Below are 20,944 nucleotides of genomic sequence, written 5' to 3' on the forward strand. Positions count from 1 at the left end.
GTGCGCCAGATCTCTTACTTGGCCTCAATTTGCCATTTGGCAGTTTAGGACTGAAACAGAGACAGAAGTAAAACCAAGGAATCACTGAAGTAGTAATTAGTTAAGGTTTATTGTGCACACGCGAAAAAAAGGCAGTTTGCAAACTGGGAGCCCTGAAACCAAAACATAAGCTTGAGACTCAGAGAATTTTATTATAAAGCAGCTTAGGGAGCTCCGGGGGAGGGACGGTTAATTCTTCACAGGGATTGGTAACAACATTAGAATTTTCTTCAATGAAAGTTAATTGGTTAGTGGTTACCTCCTATCAGTTTGGGGGAAGAATTTAAGTTTCGGTTATGATGTTCAGAGGCATAAGCGCGTGTGACCCGGGTCGTTAGCCTCATTTGTCATGCAAAATAAGCTAAATTAAGCTTTGCTTGTATGACTAAACTGGCTTTTGTCTGGCTTAGGAAATTTTCAAGTCTGGTCTCTGTGTGCGTTTGATTTGAGCAGTGCTTTCAAGCTCATTCACTGAGGGGCCTTGTGCTTGCTCAGTGGACAGCTGGCTCCTCTGTTCTGTGCCCTCCCTGCAGTGACACACTGATGTCACTCCCCCTCCCCCACACCAGCTCATTCTTCTGGGGGCCTCCCAGGGATCTGCTAACCACGCAAGAGGGAACACTTCTGTTTGTTGTTGTTGTTATCATTCACTGTTACAAACCCAGTTAAGCTTTCTCTCCTAGTTTCCAGGTATCTCGGGAAGGATGGTCTACTTTGTCTTTCTGAGTTTGTAAAATGAGCTAATGGCCCCTTCTCACCACGTCTCAGCTACACTGGGTCCTTTAAACTCCTCTAGGCGGTGCCTCGTGTCTTGGTTCACGTTATTGGCCACTGTTAGAAATGTGATTTCTTCTTGCTTATCAGACACATCCCCTAAAAATACACATGTTAACAGTGCCTGTGCTGCGTATTTAAGAATTCAGATGAGTCAAAGTGGGCATTCAGGAAGAGGACACTCTGGACCGCTAACTTAAAATTCCAGTCAGCAACCCTTTGGAGATGTAAATTGAGGAAGCAGCCCTCCTTTTGGACAGCTTAATGATCTGTAGTTAATAGTAAGAGGCTGCTGGGCAGATGCCATACAGCTGGGCTTACGTTAGCCTCTCTCAGCTCTCCAAATTACCCCATGATTACAGCCATTGAGATTCAGCATCCTACCCGGGATTCTGTACCCAAAAGCACGAAGATCTGGCGGTGGCTTGTCAGTGTGGCCTTTCTCTGCCCAAGCAGAGACTGGTGCCTTCTCCCGGGTCCTCCTTCAGGCCAAGCCATCGCCTGCACCGGCGTTAGCTCCCCAACAAGTCTGGGATGAAGAGAGTGCTGGACTGAACTTCTTCTCTTACTTGAGTGCCCCCAGTTTCACTAAACTTGACAGAGACTGCGTGTCCTCTCTTGGTAGGAAAATATAAGCCTGAAAACCATACAGTACCTATGTCCTGGAGGCAGTTGGCTTGTTTTTATGTCTTATATGTAAAAGTGGCTTGGGTTACTGTGTGTTGGGATGGCAGGTCCATTGAAAAGTCCCAGGGTCTTGTTATCTTCACCCAGAAACTCAGGTGAGTTCAACAACCACCACCACAAAACCACCCATTCAAAATGGGCAAAGGACTCATAGAGACATTTCTTTTTTTTTTTTTTAAGATTTTATTTATTTATTTGACAGACAGAGATCACAAGTAGGCAGAGAGGCAGGCAGAGAGGGAGGGAGAAGCAGGCTCCCCGCTGAGCAGAGAGCCTGATTCGGGACTTGATTCCAGGACCCTGAGATCATGACCTGAGCCGGAGGCAGAGGCTTAACCCACTGAGCCACCCAGGTGCCCCTCATAGAGACATTTCTTTAAAGATGATGTACAAAGGGCCGATGAGCCAATAAAAAGATACTCAACATCACTAATCATTAGGGAAATACAAATCTAAACCATAATGAGGTATCGCCCCACCCCCATTTGAATGACTAGTATCAGAAACCAGAAAATAACAACTCTTGATGAGGTTGTAGAGAAACTGGAATCATTGAGCACTGCTGGTGGGGACACAAAAAGGCGCAGCTGCTGTGGGAAATAGGATGGCAATTCGTCAAAAATAGAATGACCGGGGCCCCTGATGGCTCAGTGGGTTAAAGCCTCTGCCTTCAGCTCCAGTCATGATTTCAGGGACCTGGGATCGAGCCCCACATCGGGCTCTCCGCTCTTCGGGGAGCCTGCTTCCCCCGCCTTCTCTTCCTGCTTGTGATCTCTGTCAAATAAATAAAATCTTAAAAAAATAGAATGACCATATGACCCAGCAATTCCATTTCTGGGGATACACCCAAAAGAATGGAAAGCAGGTCTCGAAGACATGTTTGTACACCCTCGCTCATAGCACCGTTATCCCTCATGGCCCAAAGGTGGAACCCACCCCAGTACCCACTGATGGATGAGTGGAACTGTGGGTACATCTACAATGAATAGGATTCAGCCTTAAAAAGGAAGGGAATTCTGACACATTCTACAACAGGAATGAACCTCAGAGCCACTGCGTTGAGTGAAATAAACCAGTCACAAAACAACAAATCCTACACGGTTCCACGTACATGAGGCACTTAACGTAGTCAAATTCTTAGAAACAGGAAGTAGAATGGTGGTTGCCGGGGGCTGAGGGAAGGAGGCATGAAGAGTTATCCTTCAATGGGTACGGAATTTCCCTGTGACAAGATGAAAAGAATGCCAGAGGTGGACGGTGGTGCGGGTTGCACAGCCACGTAAATGTCTTTAAGGCCACGGAACTGTACACTTAAAAATGGTTAAGGTGGCAAATCCTATGTTATGTAGATTTTACCACAGTTAAAAAAAAAAAAAAGGCTCAGCAGAAGGATGCCATCTTCTCTCAGCAATCCAGGCTGTTGAGGGAGATTAGAAATAAAAGGAGGAAAAAGACCAGCTGAGGTCTTTTTGAATTTATGTGCAACTAATTACAATTTTTTTTTTTTTAACAGAGTCATTTTTCTCTCAAGAAGGGAGCTGCAGCTTTGGGGATCGGAACCGACAGCGTGATTCTGATTAAATGCGATGAGAGGTGAGTACGCATCTGTAGCCTCATTGGTTGGCAGTTTGTGACTCCACACGTGTCTCTCTTAGTCCAGACGCAGGCGTTGACTGTGGGGTTGGGGGCAAACCTGCCTCCATCCCGGCTTGCTGTTCGCTGTTTCTTTTTCATGTGGGCTCTTGCTTGGAGTCCTGGGGTGTCGTTCTTCAGTGCTGTGGAGCCTTCCATGGCCCTTGACTGAATTGGAACCTTTGTTAAATCAGTCACAAGATGGTGTGTGGGGGGATTTCACCTGGGGTCACCAGGGCCCTTAAGCAACAACCAGCGGTTTGAGCATCGATTTATGGAAGTGTCGTCATTCCAGGCACCGTGGATGGTGTGAGATGGATGGGCCGATTACAGGAGTGGGGACAGTTTAGTAAACAGGAAGTAAATGTTGCCCCCAGAAACTCGTCCACTTCGTGCGGGAACCAAAGAGCTCTCCTAGGGAAAATCCCTGCCTTACTGGGTGCCCAGACCTCATAGGTAGTCTGGAAATAGGTGTAGGATTAAAAAGCATTTCTAGCATATCCATGTAAATCTTCACTAGAACTGATAAAGAATTAATTTAATCTCTAAAGAATTGAGTAAGCAATTTCACCAAATTAGAAGGAAGCTACTCAATTAGCCATCTATTTTTTATATGTATTTATTAGGCAGATTTTATGTTTGCCCACCATGTCTTTAGGCTCCAGAAAAGCATAAGGCATCATCCCGTTTCCCTGACAGTCTGTGATCTAAGGGAGATGGGGTGGCACCCGAAGGACACAGTTACAGGGTTGAATCCTGTGGCACAGAACACCTCTTGTGTAGATTGCTAGAGCTTGGAAGGCTCCGCACAGCAAGCAAGACTTGTGTTTTCAAAGGGTTTTCAAAGTGACGGATGAACTGAATGGATGGAGGGGAAGTATGGGCGCCATCACAGAGGGCTGAACCCCACAAGCAAAGCCCCAGAAGTAGGAGTGAGCTTGTGGGGCTCCAGCGAGGAAAGCGGTATGACCAGGGGTGTCCAGGAGGAAGAGCCATGGCAAGCCTGGTGGGCCATGTGGGATTTTGAAGGCTCGACAAAACACACGGTTAAGGACGCATCTCTCTCCGGCAGGGAAAATTACAAGGGATTGCCACTTTCTCGTCCACACCTTTACACCTTGCCTGATCTGATTTGGTTGTTTGCAATGAACACGGGCTACTTTCACAATCAGAAAGAAAGAGGGATGTTTTATTTTTCCTTGTTGTGGTAGGAGGACGCTAAACTTAGCACTTGAGTTTGATGGATCAGTAATCAAGGTCACCTGAAAGCATTTTTTTTTTTTTATCCAAGAAGGGCATGATGGAAACCATCCTTCAGGAAGCAAGGCAAAGAGAGACCTGGGTCAGTGAGTCCGGCTGTGAGGCTTTAGCATTAAGACAGATGGGAGATTAGAAAAATTGGAGCAAGGCTGGGACATCTTGAAGAAGGAACTGCTTGTGGATTTTTTTTTATATATTTTATTTATTTATTTGACAAAGAGAGACACAGAAAAGGAAGAGAAGCAGTGGGAGTGGGAGAGGGAGACGAAGGCTTCCCACTGAGCAGGGAGCCTTATGTGGGACTCAGATCCCAAGACCTTGGGATCCTGACCTGAGCCATCCCTGAGCCGAAGGCAGACACTTAACCCCTGAGCCACCCACGTGCCCTGGAACTGGTTATTTTTTAAGACTTTTCCAAGATTTTTTTAAGATTTTTTAAGACCAGTACTCTCAGATACTTAAGAACTGAGATTCAAGAAGAAAACTGGCACGGCTGCAAAAATTGTTAACAGGGAATAAAGGTTTAGATGACTTTAATATTTGTTCTTAATCTGTAGCCAACTCTTATATGGAGCCTAGAATTCAGGGAAGGATGGTCTAGACAGGCCCTGTTAGCTGACCTACTCCATCTTCTAATCTAGTCTGGTTAGCAGGTGCTCTTGACCTTGAACCCCAGTGGGTGAGGGATGACCTGGGAGAACAGAGGGTACTCCTCACGCCACTCCTCGAGGCATCAATGTCACTGCTTCTACTCCTGTGAGAATCAGGTTGTAACGGTGCAAGTGGGCTTGGGATGAGCCCACCAAACCAGGCAGCCAGGCATTCCTGGGAACCAGAGGCCGGCCTGAGGACTACGGATGGCCTGAGGGCAGAAGTGTGCTCCAAAGAGAAGTGCAGGCCTGAAAGAAGGAAAGGCAAGAAGGAAAAGCAAAAAAGTTGCAGGAACAGGGAGCGCAGATGAGGCTGCCAGGAACAGATGCGGAAACATGTCTGTTGTTCACCAAGAGCAGAGAAAGGAGCAGAAAGCAGAGCATACGGGGAAACCGGTGGGGTCTAAAATAAGTGGCTAGCCATGTCACCTGAAATTTTTAGGTCAAAGAATTTTATGTTTTCAGTTTCAGAAGCCAGTAAGAACACTAAAACACAATGTTAAAACAATGACTGTTTGTTTTTGTTTTTGTTTTTGTTTTTCATAAAATACCTCACTTTCCCCTGCAAATCCTCCCCACCCCCCGCCCTACCCTGCCACATACATCCGTTGGGAGGGGACACAGGGAAGGAACTACCAGGCACCTAGGGCTATGGGGGCTTTTCCCCCTTCTGGTCATGAGCCTTGTGGGATGGGGAAGGGAGGAGAGAACAATACAGGAGGAAGAAGAAAGAACAAAATGAAAAAGAAATAAAAGAGGGGAGAAATAAGGCTCAGGAGGGGGCAAAAAAAAATTGCAATGGAAGTACAAAGTGAAACAAGGAGGAAGGAAGTACAGTTGAAAACGTGGGGGGTCAGGGGCACTAACACCCCCCCTTGCAATAAAAAATTCACATATAACCTTTGACTCCTCCAAAACTAAACTACTAAGAGCCTACTGTTGACCAGAAGCTTTACTGATGACGTAACCAGTCAATTAACACATATTTTGTATGTTATATATATTACATACTATATTCTTACAATAAAGTAAGCTAGAGAAAAGAAATGTTATTAACAAAGTCATAAAGGAAATATATTTACTGTATTGTGTTGTATTTATCAAAAAATAGCCATGTGTTGGGGGGGGGGCTCCGTTGGTGGAGCAGGTGACTCTTGATCTCAAGGCTGTGAGTTTGAGCCCCACAGGGGGGTTACTCAAAAATTTAAAAATCTTTAAAAAATAGTATCTGTGTGTAAATGGACCTGCACAGTTCAGACCTGGGAGCAAGAAGCACATGAGAGGTTTTAAAGAGGAATAATGATCATTTTTACCATCTAAACAGTAATACATGCCTTTAAAAAATACAAAATAACAGGGAAAAATTGTCTTTCCACCATCCAAAGATCATCAGTAGCACCAGACGGTGTCTAAATCTTGAAACTCTTTTTCCAAGCATAGAGGTTTGGGTTTTTTTCTTTTCCTATTTTAATTTACATATTTGTGACCATGTTTCTTTTTCTAACTAGACATGATAAGTATTTTCCCATGTTATTGCAAACACACTCTACTACAAAACCTATGAGAAAGCATGATAGTGCGTTGCAGGGCAGTTTCCAGAGCTGGACTCTTTGACCCCCCTCTCCCTTCCTGTCTCAGCTCCAGTGCTAGCTTGGGTAAATCCCTCTGTGCATCTCATATTTTCTTATCTGAAAAAAGGAAAAAGTAAGGGCCCTGTTTCATAGGGTTGTTACAAAGATTAAATGTGTTCACAAGTGTAAAATACTAAAAATGATATGAAGTAGTAGAAAGCAAACACAAAGTATTACTCCCCCCCGTTCATTTCCCTGTTTCTGGTGTTGCTATTATAAATAATCCTTCCATCTTTCATTGAACATGTGTGCCCAGGCTTCTCCATTTAGCATTATTTCTTAGTATAATTGCTAATTTAAATTATATGAGTATTATTAAGGAAAGTGATACATCAGGCCATATTGGCTTTCAAAATGTTTCACCAATTTATTCTCCCAGCAGTATTGTATGAAAGCATGTTGGGGGAAAAATTAAAGCTGTATTGGTAGCTACATGTAGTCTTTAATTCTGTGTTGATAATTCACATCATCTCTCTAGAATAGGTTTAACACTGAGAGTCTGGCCCAATAGCTTAAGTGAAATTGAAGTATTTCAGGTCAGGGGCCAAGGAGCAGGCTTTGGATAGTCATCTGTAGCCACCATTCCAGTCAGAATCAGTTAAAGCATGCTTAGCAGCCATTTTGTTTTTATTAATCATGTCCTTGTGAAAGTTAGATGTGTGGGTCAGAAAATCCCTTGAGGCTGACAAAGGGCATATCTGCCTTCTCATTTCTCCTAATGTACTTTGCAAAGTTCATCCAGGTTTTATAAACATAAACCTGGACCTGCTCTCAAAAACATTCATTTCTTTTTTTTTTATTAACATATAATATATTATTAGCCCCAAGGGTACAGGTCTGTGAATTGCCAGGTTTACACTTCACAGCACTCACCATAGCACATACCTTCCCCAGTGTCCATAACCCAATCACCCTCTCCCTACCCCCCTCCTCCCAGCAACCCTCAGTTTGTTTTGTGAGATTAAGAGTCTCTTATGGTTTGTCTCCCTTTCAATCCCATCCTGTTTCATTTATTCCTTTCCTTCCCCCAAACCCCCCACGTTGCCTCTCAACTTCCTCATATCAGGGAGATCATATGATCATTGCCTTTCTCTGATTGACTTATTTTGCTAAGCATAATACCCTCTAGTTCCATCCATGTCATCGCAAATGGCAAGATTTCATTTCTTTTGATGGCTGCATAGTATTCCATTGTATATATATACCACATCTTCTTTATCCGTTCATCTGTTGATGGACATCTAGGTTCTTCCCATAGTTTGGCTATGGTGGACATTGCTGCTATAAACATTCAAGTGCATGTGCCCCTTTGGATCACTACATTTGTATCTTTAGGGTAAATACCCAGTAGTGCGATTGCTGGGTCGTAGGGTAGCTCTATTTTCAACTTTTTGAGGAACCTCAGTGCTGTTTTCCAGAGTGGTTGCACCAGCTTGCATTCCCACCAACAGTGTAGGAGGGTTCCCCTTTCTCTGCATTGTCACCAGCATCTGTCATTCCCTGACTTGTTAATTTTAGCAAATCTGACTGGTGTGAGGTGGTATCTCATTGTCATTTTGATTTGTATTTCCCTTATGGTGAGTGATGTGGAGCACTTTTTCATGTGTCTGTTGGCCATCTGGATGTCTTCTTTGCAGAAATGTCTGTTCATGTCCTCTGCCCATTTCTTGAATGGATTATTTGTTCTTTGGGTGTTGAGTTAGATAAGTTCTTTATAGATTTTGGATACTAGCCCTTTATCAGATATGTTGTTTGCAAATATCTTCTCCCATTCTGTCAGTTGAAAGACATTCATTTCTTAGTAACTCTTTCTGACTCTGCCTATTAGTCTGTCTGGGTGATAGGTTTTATCTATCTATAACCTATTTTATTTATCTATAAACCTATCTATAAACTATAAACCATTAGTCTGGGTGATAGGTTTTATTTTGTTCTACAGACAGTTGACTCAGTAGGAAGCTAATAATGAAGGAAAATGCCCTAGTGAAGAAGTATAGTCTTCTAGTCCAATGCCACATATGGAAGAAAATACTGCAAGGTACTATCTCTTAATTAGTCATTACAGGGGTTCAGTTTGATTAACCATTCAAAGTGAAACATGATACTCAGTTAAAGAAAGAAAAATGTATAATAAATCTTCATGTGTTTGGAAAAGGTTCTTTCAAAGTTGAAAATCAAGAGGCATATTAAATTTTTTAAAGATTTTATTTATTTATTTGACAGAGAGAGAGAGATCACAAGTAGGCAGAGAGGCAGGCGGGGGGGGGGGGGAAGCAGGCTCCCTGCTGAGCAGAGAGCCCAATGTGGGGCTCGATCCTGGGACCCTGAGATCATGACCTGAGCTGAAGGCAGCAGCTTAACCCACTGAGCCACCCAGGTGCCCCAAGAGGCATATTAAATTTATTATTACTCTAATAAATAAAATACGACAATGGAAAATCTCATTGCACCATGGCTTACATATGAATGTGAAGTATCATAACTAAAGAGAATGCCCTATTTTTGTGAAAATTAATTATTAAATTCAGAAGAGGATAACGTGCTAAATGAATCTTCAACTTCATAAGTTCTAGTGTAAGAGTTGTTTTTTTTTTCCCTTAGAAGCAAAAAGTTGAATCTTCACAGTAAGGGGATTGATGAATTTTTATTCAGGTATCACTGGGTCTAGGGGAGCCTGGGTGGCTCAGTTGTTAAGCATCTGGCTTCAGCTCAGGTCATGATCCCGGGGTCCCGGGATCGAGCCCTACATCAGGCTCCCCTGCTCTGTGGAAATCCTGCTTCTCCCTCTCCCACTCCCCCTGCTTGTGTTCCCTCTCTTGCTGTCTTGCTTTGTCAAATAAATAAATAAAATCTTTTAAAAAAATTTCTTTAAAGTATCATCGGGTCTAATAGTTGCAAATTTTGAATTAGTGGAATCCAAGTTAATGCTGCATTGATGGTGTCTAAGGATAGAAGTGTGAGTTAATACCTAGGGAAAATAAATATTTGTGGAAGACGCTGAGTGATATTTCAGAATTGGATAGGGCCACTAAGCAAAAAGATGTTTCCTAAAGGTTCAGACAGAGGAGGGGAGAAAACTTCTAGTAATGATAATTTGTAAGAATATGGAGTTCCCATATGATGCAAGTGGGAGCCCTCTGAGTGACACACAGTGAACACAGTGGTGAACAAGGTGGACATGGTCACAAAACTTAGTCCAGTGTGCAGAGGCAGACTTTGAAACAAGTGGTAACACTGAGAAAGGTATGTGTCGTGAGAGGCAGAGTACAGGCTGCTATTGATACATATCTAATTCTACATCCAGAGGGAGCATGATGGGAATTAGCCAGATGACAAGGACAGAATGTTCCAGGCAGAGGTCATGGCACATTCTAAGCCATGGATGTGAGGGATGTTGGCTTACCCAAAGGACTGAAAAGAAGTTCTTGGGGGAAGTGGTCAGAATGACCTTGTCATGAAGGACATTATGAACCATACTAAGCTGTTTGAACTGTAGATTTGAAGACGTGAGATGCCCCTGAAAGTTCTGAGCAGCAAAGTGACATCATATTTTGGCATTAGAAAGATCATTTTAAATGCCTGTTTTGGCATTAGAAAGATCATCTTAAATGCAGAGTGAAGTATAGGTTGGAGGCTGGAAGTTGGTGGCTGTGGTAGTAATATAAGTAGGTGCTGAATGGTGGGCTGGCCTGATGTAGATGAGTGCTGGAATTTCTAGGAATTATTGACGGATAAGTGTGCAGGTTGAGAGAAGAGTCAAGGATGAATGCCAGGCTTGCTGTTCTCTGAGACAGGGAACCCTGACCAAAGTGAAGAGTTCAGATTTGAAGATGTTGCGTTTGAAGAACTTATGAGGCATCCAAATGGGGGTGTCACATTGGCATGCAGAAATATGAGCCCAAGGCTCTGAAGTTACGCCCTGGAAGCCAGATAGAGTGGGCCTACTACAGAACTCTAGGGAGCATCCACATTTCAGGGACAGACTGAGTCAGAGGAGCCCTCAGTGGGGACTGAGAAGGAATAGCCAGAGTCCTTGGAGGAGGATGAGGAACCGGGGCATGAGGGCTTGAGAATCTTTCTAGAAGTGGTTAATGGCATCAAATACTACCAACAGATGAAATAAGGATCAACAACTGCCCACCAGCTTTACTTATCAGGAGGTGGCTGGTGAGTTGGTAAAAGTAGCTTCAGTAGAGGGGTGAAGGCAGAAGGCAGTTTGCAGCTGGTGAAGGGTGGGCAGGAGTTGGGGGGGAGGGGTGTGCAGGGAGAGGAGAAACAGACTCCACCTCTAAAGGTGGAGCCCTGACGGGAACTGGGGAGGTTAGAAGTTGGAGGGGTGTTGAATTCAGGATGGTTTTTGGTTTCGTTGTTTTAAGGAGGGTGCTTAAGGCATATTTAACTGTGAGACGGAGGACCTGCTAGACAGGAAATATGAATTATATGAAAAGAAGGAATAAAATACATAGCAGAAGTTTAATTTCTCTTGGGAGTTCCTTATTGCTTTTGCTAAAATTGTGTAGAATCTTTCTCTGAAGAGCTCGCAAGAATTGTGCAGTTGTCTTACATTATACAGCTGGAAGAAAACAAGGGGAGAAAGCAGGAGTGGTTCTGGAAGGTCTGGGGAGAGGTTAGGGACCTGTGAGTGAGGGAGGGGCAAAGCCCTGGGCTTATACCAGACTGAAGCTGTGAATGGATTTCAATTCAGAAACCCTCAGGGTTGGAAAGGTTCTTAGACATTAACATATCCCAACTTTTTTTTTTTTCCAATTTCTGTTTTTTCCCATTTTGTATATATGTATGTATGTGTGTGTATACATATATGTACACATATGTATATGTGTGTGTATATAGATACACACATGCCACATTTTCCTTATCCATTTGTCTATTATTGGCCACTTAAGCTACTTCCATATCTTGACTATTGTAAATAATGTTACAATAAACACAGGGGTGCGTGTATCTTTTCAAATTAGTGTTTTCATTTTCTTTGGGTAAATACCTAGTAGTGGAATTATTGGATCATGTGGTATTTCTCTTTTTAATTTTTGGAGGAACCTCCATACTATTTCTCACAATGACCGCCCCAGTTTGCATTCCCACCAACAGTGAATGAGGGTTCCTTTCTTACCAATCATCACCCACACTTGTTCTCCTTGTCATTTTGATTTTAGCTGTTCTTACTGGTGTAAGGTGATATCTTATTGTGATTTTGACTTGCTTTTCCCTGATGATAGGTGATGTTGAGCAACTTTTCATCTGTCTGTTGGCCATCCGTATGTCTTCCTTGAAAAAACTTCTGTTCAGATCCTCTGCCCATTTTTAATTGGATTATTTGATTTTTTTTTGTATTGAATTGTATCTTTATATATTTTGGGTACCAGCCCCTTATCAGATATATCATTTGTAAATTTCTTCTCCCCTTCAGTAGGTTGTGTTTTTGTTTTGTTGATGGTTTCCTTTTCTGTGCAAAAGCTTTTTTATTTTGATATAGTCCCAATGGTTTATTTTGTTTTTGTTTCCTTTGCCTTAGGAGACGTATCTAGAAAAATGGTGCTATGATCAATATCAGAGGAATTACTGCCTCTTCTAGGATTTTTATGGTTTCGGGTCTCACATTTAGGTCTTTAATCCATTTTGAGTTTTAATATACATCTTTGGAGTTCTTTTTCTCTCCAAGTGCATTATTCAGTATTCTCTCTTGAATGTAATGAATATTATAATATTATAAATACAAATTATATGTGCATTATAGATAGCAGCTTTTTCTAAACCAATTAAGAATTCCTTGCAGACATCATACTCTTTACGCCTTAAGACTTCAATGTGCATTTCCTAAGAACAAGGCTATTCACTTACATAATCACAGTATAATGATCAAAATCAGATGACATTGACACAAGACTATTATTTAATCAATATACCTTATTCAGGGACGCCTGGGTGGCTCAGTTGGTTGGACGACTGCCTTCGGCTCAGGTCATGATCCCGGAGTCCCGGGATGGAGTCCCGCATCGGGCTCCCAGCTCCATCGGGAGTCTGCTTCTCCCTCTGACCTTCTCGCTCATGCTCTCTCTCACTGTCTCTCTCTCGGATAAATAAATAAAAAAATCTTTAAAAAAAAATATACCTTATTCAGATTTCATCAATTGTCACAATAATATTCTTTAAAGCTATGTTTTTCCCAGTCCAGGACCACACATTACACTCCGTTTTCATGTCATGTTTTCATGTTTCCTTTCATCTGGAACATTTCCTCATCCTTCCTTTATCTCTCATGACATTGATATTTTTGAAGCATGTATTTATTTTGTCTTAGATGTCTTAATTTGAGTTTGTCTCATATTTCCTCATGGTTAGATTCAGGCAATGCATTTTAGGTAGGAATTCCAGGGAGGTGATCCTTGTCTTTCTCAGTCATAACCTCTCCAAGAGGACTGTCATATTATTAGTAATGTCAACGTTGACCATTTTGTTAGGATCGTGTCCGCCAGATTTCTCCCCTGTAAAATGACTGCTCTCTACTTTGAGGGTTATCTTATAGGTGATGCTCTGAGACTATATAAATATTCTGTTCCTCCTAAACATTCATTCACCAGGAAGATTCTGGCCTGAATTATGGTGATGACGGTTGTAAAATACAATGTTCTAATGCTATCATTTCTTCTCTATTCGTTCCTGTCACTCTACTACTGTAAGGAAACCTCTCCCCACTCCGTGTGTGCGATGTATTTACCATCACTACGGACTCACAGGTGCTTTGAGAAATTAATTCTCTCTAGCACTCTCTGCCACTCTCTTCCCATTTTCCATCTCTTACTCCTCCCTCTGGGGTTTCCTTTAAATTATCTAAATTGAACGCCTGAGTGGCTCAGTTGGTTAAGGTCATGATCCCATGGTCCTGGGATCCAGTCCCTTATTGGGCTCTCTGCTGAGCAGGAAGCCTGCTTCTCCCTCTGCCTGCCTTTCCCTTTGATTGTGCTTGCATCCTCTGACAAATAAATAAAATCTTTGAAAAAATTATCCAAATTGCTGTAAAACCTTAGAGAAAACAAATCTGAGCAAAATACATGATACCTGATTGGCAGAAGACCGGAAGAGTCACCGGCCTTCCTATATTCCACCTAGCACAAGATCTCTGGTAGGTATTTTGATTAATACTTGTATACCACAAGATGAACACTTAATATTTTTGTAAAAATTTTAGTTTTTCAGGTTAATCTATCCCTTAGCTTTACAAATTACAGTCAGATAATATTTCCTTGTGCTTGTTAAATACCACACTTCATCACTCAATCGATTTAAACAATTGAAAGTATAAATAATCTGGGGTCATTATACTCTCTTATTAAATTAGCTCAATTGTGGCCAGAGTGTGAAAGCGGTTAGGGAAGCTAATTAACTCTTTCAGGCCCTTGGGGAGCTGTTGAATGCACTGTAATGGGATAGACTTCACAGAGACCCTGAATCAATTATTGAGCAGGACTGGGGTCAGCCCTTTGAGAGTCATATTTCCTATGGGTTTAGATGAAGAGAACTCAGCAGTGTTGAGGTGTATGTGTTTCATTATGTCCTATATCAGGAAGGATTATAAAATAAGCTGACACTTCGTGAGTGTTTATTATGTGCCAGGCGGACTCCTAAGCATTTTGCACAATTGATCTAATTAATTCACTTATTAGAGACACAGAAGAGTATAACCCCTCACATATACCTGGTGCCAGCACCAGTTTGTGAAGTTTCTAGGTACATAAGAGTCCCAAGCAGTGTGGCGAGTTCCCCTTTCCCTGTTCGATTTATAACCCTGGTAGAGAGGCACATGTCTGTGATCATCTTGCTGGAAAGTGAAGAATTGGGGCTTGGACTCAGAACTCCTTGTGTTTACCAGTCAGGCCTGGTCCTTTGTCTCCTTTCCCCTGAATTTTTAATTGTGGCCAAATACACATAAAATTTAACATCTTAGTCATTTTTAAGTATACAGTTCAGTGATATGAAGGACATTCCTGCTGTGCACATCAGCACTATCCATCTCCAAAACTCTTTCCATCTTGTAAGATGGAAACTTTATATCCATTCAACAAAAGCTCCCCATCCCCCTTTCTCCTCTCTCTTCCCAAGACACCCCCAGCCACATTCTACTTTGTGTTTCTATGAATTCAACCACTCTAGGCACCTGACTCTCTTGTCTTCTTGTGATTGATTGACTTGTTTCACTTCGCATAATGTCCTCAGGGTTCATCCATGTTGAAGCAAATGTCATCAGCTCCTTCCTTTCTAGGGCTGAATAATATTTCATTGTATGTCTATACCACTGGGGTTGGTTCCATGTTTTAGCTATTGTGAACAGTGCTGCCCTGGCTACGGGTCTGCAAATATCTCTTTGAGCCTTGCTTTTCATTCCTTTGGGTATACTCAGAAGTGGAATTGACAGGTCATATGGCAATTTGTTTTTATCTTTTATCTCCTTGGTTAAATTTATTTCTAAGTATTTGATTCTTTTTCATGTTTCTATAAATGGGATTGACTTTTTTATGTTCGTTTCATATCCTGGAACTTTATTGAATTTGTTTATTAGTTCTAACAGGGTTTTGTTTGTAGAGTCTTTAGGGCTTTCTATATATAAGATTATGTAATCTGCAACACAGGCAATTTGACTTCTTACTTTCCAATATGAATGTCTTTTTTTTTTCCTCAGTCTTGCATAATTTCTCTGGCTAGGACTTCCAGTACTATATTGAATAGAAGTGGTAAGAGTGGGCATTCTTGCCTTCTTCCTAATCTTAAAAGAAAATCTTTCAGCTTTTAATCATTGAGTATAATGTTACTTATGGGATTGTCATATGTGGCCTTCATTATGTTGAGATACTTTCCCTCTAACCCCAATTTATTGACAATTTTTGATCATGAAAGGATGTTGAATTTTGTTAAATGTTTTTTTCTGTATCTATTGATATCATATGAGATAATCATATGATTTCTGTCCTTCATTCTGCTAATGTGGTGCATCAAATTGATGGATGTGCAGACGTCGAACCATTATTGCATCCCAGGGATAAATCCCACTTGATTATTGTGTATTATCCTTTTAATATATTGCTGAGTTTGGTTTGCTAGTTTTGGGGGAGAAATTTTGCGTCTGTGTTCTTCAGAGATATTGGCCTGTAATTTTCTTTTCTTATAGTGTTCTTACCTGGCTTTGGTATGAGGGTAATGCTGGTCTCATAAAATGAGTTTGGAAATGTTTCCTACTATTCAGTTTTCTAGGAGAGTTTGGGAAAGATTGGCATTAATCCTTTTATTATTTATTTATTTATATGATTGTTAATTTCTGGTTATTTTATTTTATTTTTTATTAACATATAATGAATTATTTGCTTAAGGGGTACAGGTCTGTGAATCATCAGTCTTACACAATTAACAGCACATACCCAATGTCCATAACCCAGCCACCCTATCTCTCCCCTCCCATCCCTCAGCAACCCTCCGTTTGTTTCCTGGGATTAAGAGTCTCCTATGGTTTGTCTCCCTCCCCGGTCCCATCTTATTTCATTTTTTCCCTCCCTACCCTCTACAACCCCCTGCCCTGCCTCTCAAATTCCCCATATCGGAGAGATCATATGATAAATGTCTTTCTCTGATTGACTTATTTCCCTTAGCAAAATACCCTCTAGTTCCATCCACATCATTGCAAATAGCAAGATTTCAGGTTTTTTTTTGTTTGTTTTGTTTTTTTTTTTTAAATTTATTTATTTGACAGAGAGAAATCACAAGTAGGCAGAGAGGCAGGCAGAGAGAGAGGAGGAAGCAGGCTCCCTGCTGAGCAGAAAGCCCGATGCGGGGCTCGAACCCAGGACCTGGGATCATGACCTGAGCCGAAGGCAGCGGCTTAACCCACTGAGCCACCCAGGCGCCCCTAAGATTTCAGTTTTTTGATGGCTGCATCGTATTCCATTTTATGTGTGTGTGTGTAAAATTACTTTTTATTACTTCTGTTAATTGATTTCTAGTTTCATACCACTGTGGTTGTAAAAGACAGTACAGGGTGATGTACATGCTGGGTGATCCTGTTGATTTCAGTCTTCTTAAACTTGTTAAAAAGTTTTATTGTGGTCTAGCATATGATCTATTCTGGAGAACGTCTGTGTGCACTTGAGAAGAATGTGTATTATTAGCTTCTGTTGAATGGAATGTTCTGTCTGTGCCTCTTAGGTCCATTTGGTTATCTTTGATTTGGGTTGTTTGTTTTTTTGTTGTTGAACTTAAGGAGTGCTTTATGTATTTGGGATGTTAGTCCTTTATCAGATTTTGCAACAATTTGTAAATACTGTCTTCCATTCTGTGGGATGCTTTTTACTCTATTGATGGTGCCTTTTAATGCACAAGAATTTTTCATTTTTATGAAGTCCAATTTGTCTATTTTTCCTTTTGTTGATTGTTCCTTTGGCATTGTGTCCATGAAAATATCCATTGCCAAATCCAATGTCATGAAGCTTTTTTTATAGTTTTAGCTCTTATGTTCAGATCTTGACCCATTTTGGGTTAATTTTTGTATTTGGTATTAGGTGAGGGATAGCCCATTCTTTTTATAAAAAACAAACATAATATTCTTTTCTTATTTTCTTACAATTATAATATTATTTTCTTATAATAAATTCTCTCCAGAAACAGCACATATTCATTGTAGAAAAACAGTAAAGTGGGAGGACTTAGACATAATCTTTCATAATTCTTTGGTGCATATTGTTCCAAATACATTATATGTATTTAAATATAAAACCTACTGATTAGAAATTTGTTTTTTACTTAATAAAATATTTTGGGCAACTTTCATGTCATTAGAAATTCTCCAGTACAATTTTTAATTACTATTTAATAACCTATTGTTTAGAATTTACATTACTTAACAAGTCTGTTGTTAGACATGTAAGCTACTTTGGATTTTTATTATGTAAACAATTGCTAATTAAAGTATCAGTGTGGCTAAATATTTGCACACATACCTATATTATTTTCCTAGGATAAATTCCTAAACATAGGTTTCTGAGCCTTGGACTATGTCTGCACTAAGAGTTAGGATACTTGCTGGCATGTTGCCCTTCAGAAAAGAACCAGCCAATTTACAATTCTCCCAAGCAGTATAAAGGTGTGGCTGCTCACCATGTTCTTACTAATCCTAGAAACTAAAACCTTAAGTGACCTGTGTCAACTTGAGCAGTAGAAACATTTTTTAATTATTTATATTTTCATTTTCAATAATTTGCAAAGTTGAACATTTTATGTCATTCATAGTTGAAAAAGAACACAAAGCCGTTTTTGTCATGGATGTTGTCAATGTTTTACAAAATGTATCATTTGCTTTTATTTATGGTATTTATAAAAGTATTCCATTTTTTGATAGTCAGAACTATCATCAATTATACATTTTCTACCTCCAGTGTCCTTTCTAAAAAGTCTTCTCCATTCTTAGTACATACCAATATTCATCTTTTTTCCTAGAACCTTTATATTATTATTTTAATAGTTGATCTCACTGAAATTTATTTTGATCTGTGGTGTTTGAGAGATATATAATTATTTTTTATTTTTTTATCCACTTAGTTTTTGCTTAACATTGTTCCAATACCATGTGTGATCAAACAAAATGCTTTAATCACTTCCTAGTCTTCTATTTTTGTTCCACTGATTTGCTTATTTAGGCTCAATTGCCATACTTTTAATCACTCTAGTGTTATAATATGTTCTACATTCTAGTAGAGAAAAATCTGACACATGCCCTCTTTTTAATTGAATATTCTTTATTAGTTGTGCTTTCGATTTGTGGTCTCAGATTCCCATTCCCCTAAACTCCCCTAAAACAGTGGGGAGCCAGTTGGAATTGTGTTATGTTTAGAGATCAACTGTATGTATTTGCAATGTTGAGTTTTCTCATCAAAGAACACGTGTCTCTTTATTCAAATCGTTTTTTTGCATCCTTTGGTAAAGATCTGTGTTTTTCTTCTTATACATTATTTCAGGTTACTCATTTATAGTTTCAGATACTAGTTATTATTTTACCTCCCTTCCATTCTTTGTATTCTTGCAACAAATTCTACTTGGTTCCATGTTAATCTGTAATTTTCTCTGTATTATATTTTAAAAACGAAGTCAGGATTTATGTATCTATATTATAAGATATATTGGTAAGCTTTTCTGGGCTACCTTTGACAGATCTTGCTTTTAGAATTAGGTAGTTTCTAGAAATAAATCCAGCAGCTTCCCATTGTCTTCTGTATAAGTGTTTAGAGGGCATTATCCACCAGTAATAGATGTGTTAAAATTCACTATTAAAACATCTGGGCCTGTCATTTTGGCGGGTTGTTTTTGGTAACTTTTTTCCCTACTTACTTCTTGATTATCAATTTTTTTTCAAATTTTCTACATATTCTTTTTTTTTTAAGATTTTATTTATTTATTCGACAGACAGAGATCACAAGTAGGCGGAGAGGCAGGCAGAGAGAGAGAGGAGGAAGCAGGCTCCCCACTGAGCAGAGAGCCGGATATGGGGCTCAATCCCAGGACTCTGGGATCATGACCTGAGCAGAAGGCAAAGGCTTCAACCCACTGAGCCACCCAGGCACGCATCAAATTTTCTATATATTCTTGAATCACTTCTTTTAATTTACATTTTAGTAGGGGAAAATTATCTATTTCCTCAAAAATTTTAAGATTAGCACAAATCTCTATACAGAAAGTTTTATAATACTAAAATATCTTTTCCATAACCTCCTCTCTTATTTCAAATGTTACATTTTCTCTCTTTACTGAACCAATCAGATATTTGTCTATTCACTGATATTTTCAATATACCAGCTTCTGAATTTATTAAATTAGTCTACATAATAAAGTTTCTAATTCATTGAAAAATTCATTCATTCTCTCTGTCTATACTGTTTGTTTTCATTTTCCTAGCTTCTTGGGTTAAATATTTAGTAATTTTTATTCTCTGTTATTTAACTTTAAAAGCCCATCAGGCTATTCGTTTTCCTCTGAAGATGATTTAGGGTGCTCCTCATATTTTCACATGTGGTATTCCCATGTCATTAATTTTTAATGTTCTGTAATTGCAGTTCTGATTTCCTCCCTGACTCAGAAGTTATTTAGAATAAGCCAAGTATGCTTTCTTACAGGGGGAATTGAACTTTTTATCACAATCCCCCTCTTTTCTCTACCAGTGTGTTCAGGAAAGTGGAATGGCAGTTTGGGGAAGTTGAGACAGTGATGAGAAATGGCCAGCACATCTTGCCCGGAGACACTTTCCTTGGTCACATACGTCCCTGTGAGCTTCAATGCTGGCCCCCAATGGCAGCGATCTGGGGGGTTTGTGTGACAACGAAAGTAGCTCCTTACCACATCACAGCTGGCCTCCTTGGTTGCACATCACTTGGATTGTTGTATAGTGAATGAGAGTGTGTGTGTGTGTGTGTGTGTGTGTGTGTGTGAATTAAATGTGTTTGGAGAAAGTAATTTTTAAAAAATTGCTGGAATTAGATACAAAAGTCATCCAAATTTTAAGAACCCTTGTTCTAAAGTAATTGAGCAAATTCTAAGATAAACAGAAAGATGAAAAGTTTTGGCCCCAGAGGCCCCCATACTAGCTGACTGGCCAGTCATTAAGGTAAAGTCACCAAATTACTATCAACCCTGAGTTAAACTTCTGCCTTCCGCTCACGTAACCTCCAGCACATACCCGCCACCTTCAGGCTCTGGGATCCTAAGTGGATAGAACAAGTATCTTGGGCAGAGTGCCCAAGGGTGTCTGGAACCTGTCCCCGTCAAGAGCCACAGCCATTGCTTTCTGCCTGAACTTTATTATTTTACCAGCCGGCCCCAAAACTCTGATAGGGAAATGGAACAGACTGTCTGTTCATTACTGTTTTCCCCAGCATGCTTGAATGACACTTCTGATCCAGGAAAGTCAGATATTATCGGCAAGGATTTATCTTATCTTAAAAAGACTCCAATCTTTCTAAATAGGTTTCCTATCTGCTTGACCTTTCTAGGAAGCTTGGTGTCTCCTGTCTAGTTACAATCAACTTTTTACCAACATTTGATCTTGGGCAGTCACCTCCCTTCTCTTGGCCACTTCCTTGTTTGAAAAATGACACAATTAGGCTGGAAACAGGTCTTCAGCCCCTTCCGATTATAATGTATCCTGATCTGTGACTTCTTGGTGACACCTTACTGCCTATGCTTAACAAAACACCCAGGTGTGATTAGACCCGCGCATTGCCG

The 20,944-nt window shown here is 40.3% G+C and overlaps 1 protein-coding gene across 1 annotated transcript in view; it reads left to right on the forward strand.

Moving 5' to 3' along the window:
- The window catches only part of GAD2 (glutamate decarboxylase 2), a 73,426-nt gene that overhangs the window by 21,935 nt on the left and 30,547 nt on the right, over window positions 1–20,944 (forward strand). Inside the window, exon 8 of the mRNA XM_047740173.1 lies at window positions 3,014–3,093. Coding sequence (XP_047596129.1) covers window positions 3,014–3,093 — 80 coding nt within the window. The remainder of the gene's footprint in view (window positions 1–3,013; window positions 3,094–20,944) is intronic.

The sequence above is a fragment of the Lutra lutra genome, chromosome 8, assembly GCF_902655055.1.
Source record: "Lutra lutra chromosome 8, mLutLut1.2, whole genome shotgun sequence".
Lineage (NCBI taxonomy): Eukaryota > Metazoa > Chordata > Mammalia > Carnivora > Mustelidae > Lutra > Lutra lutra.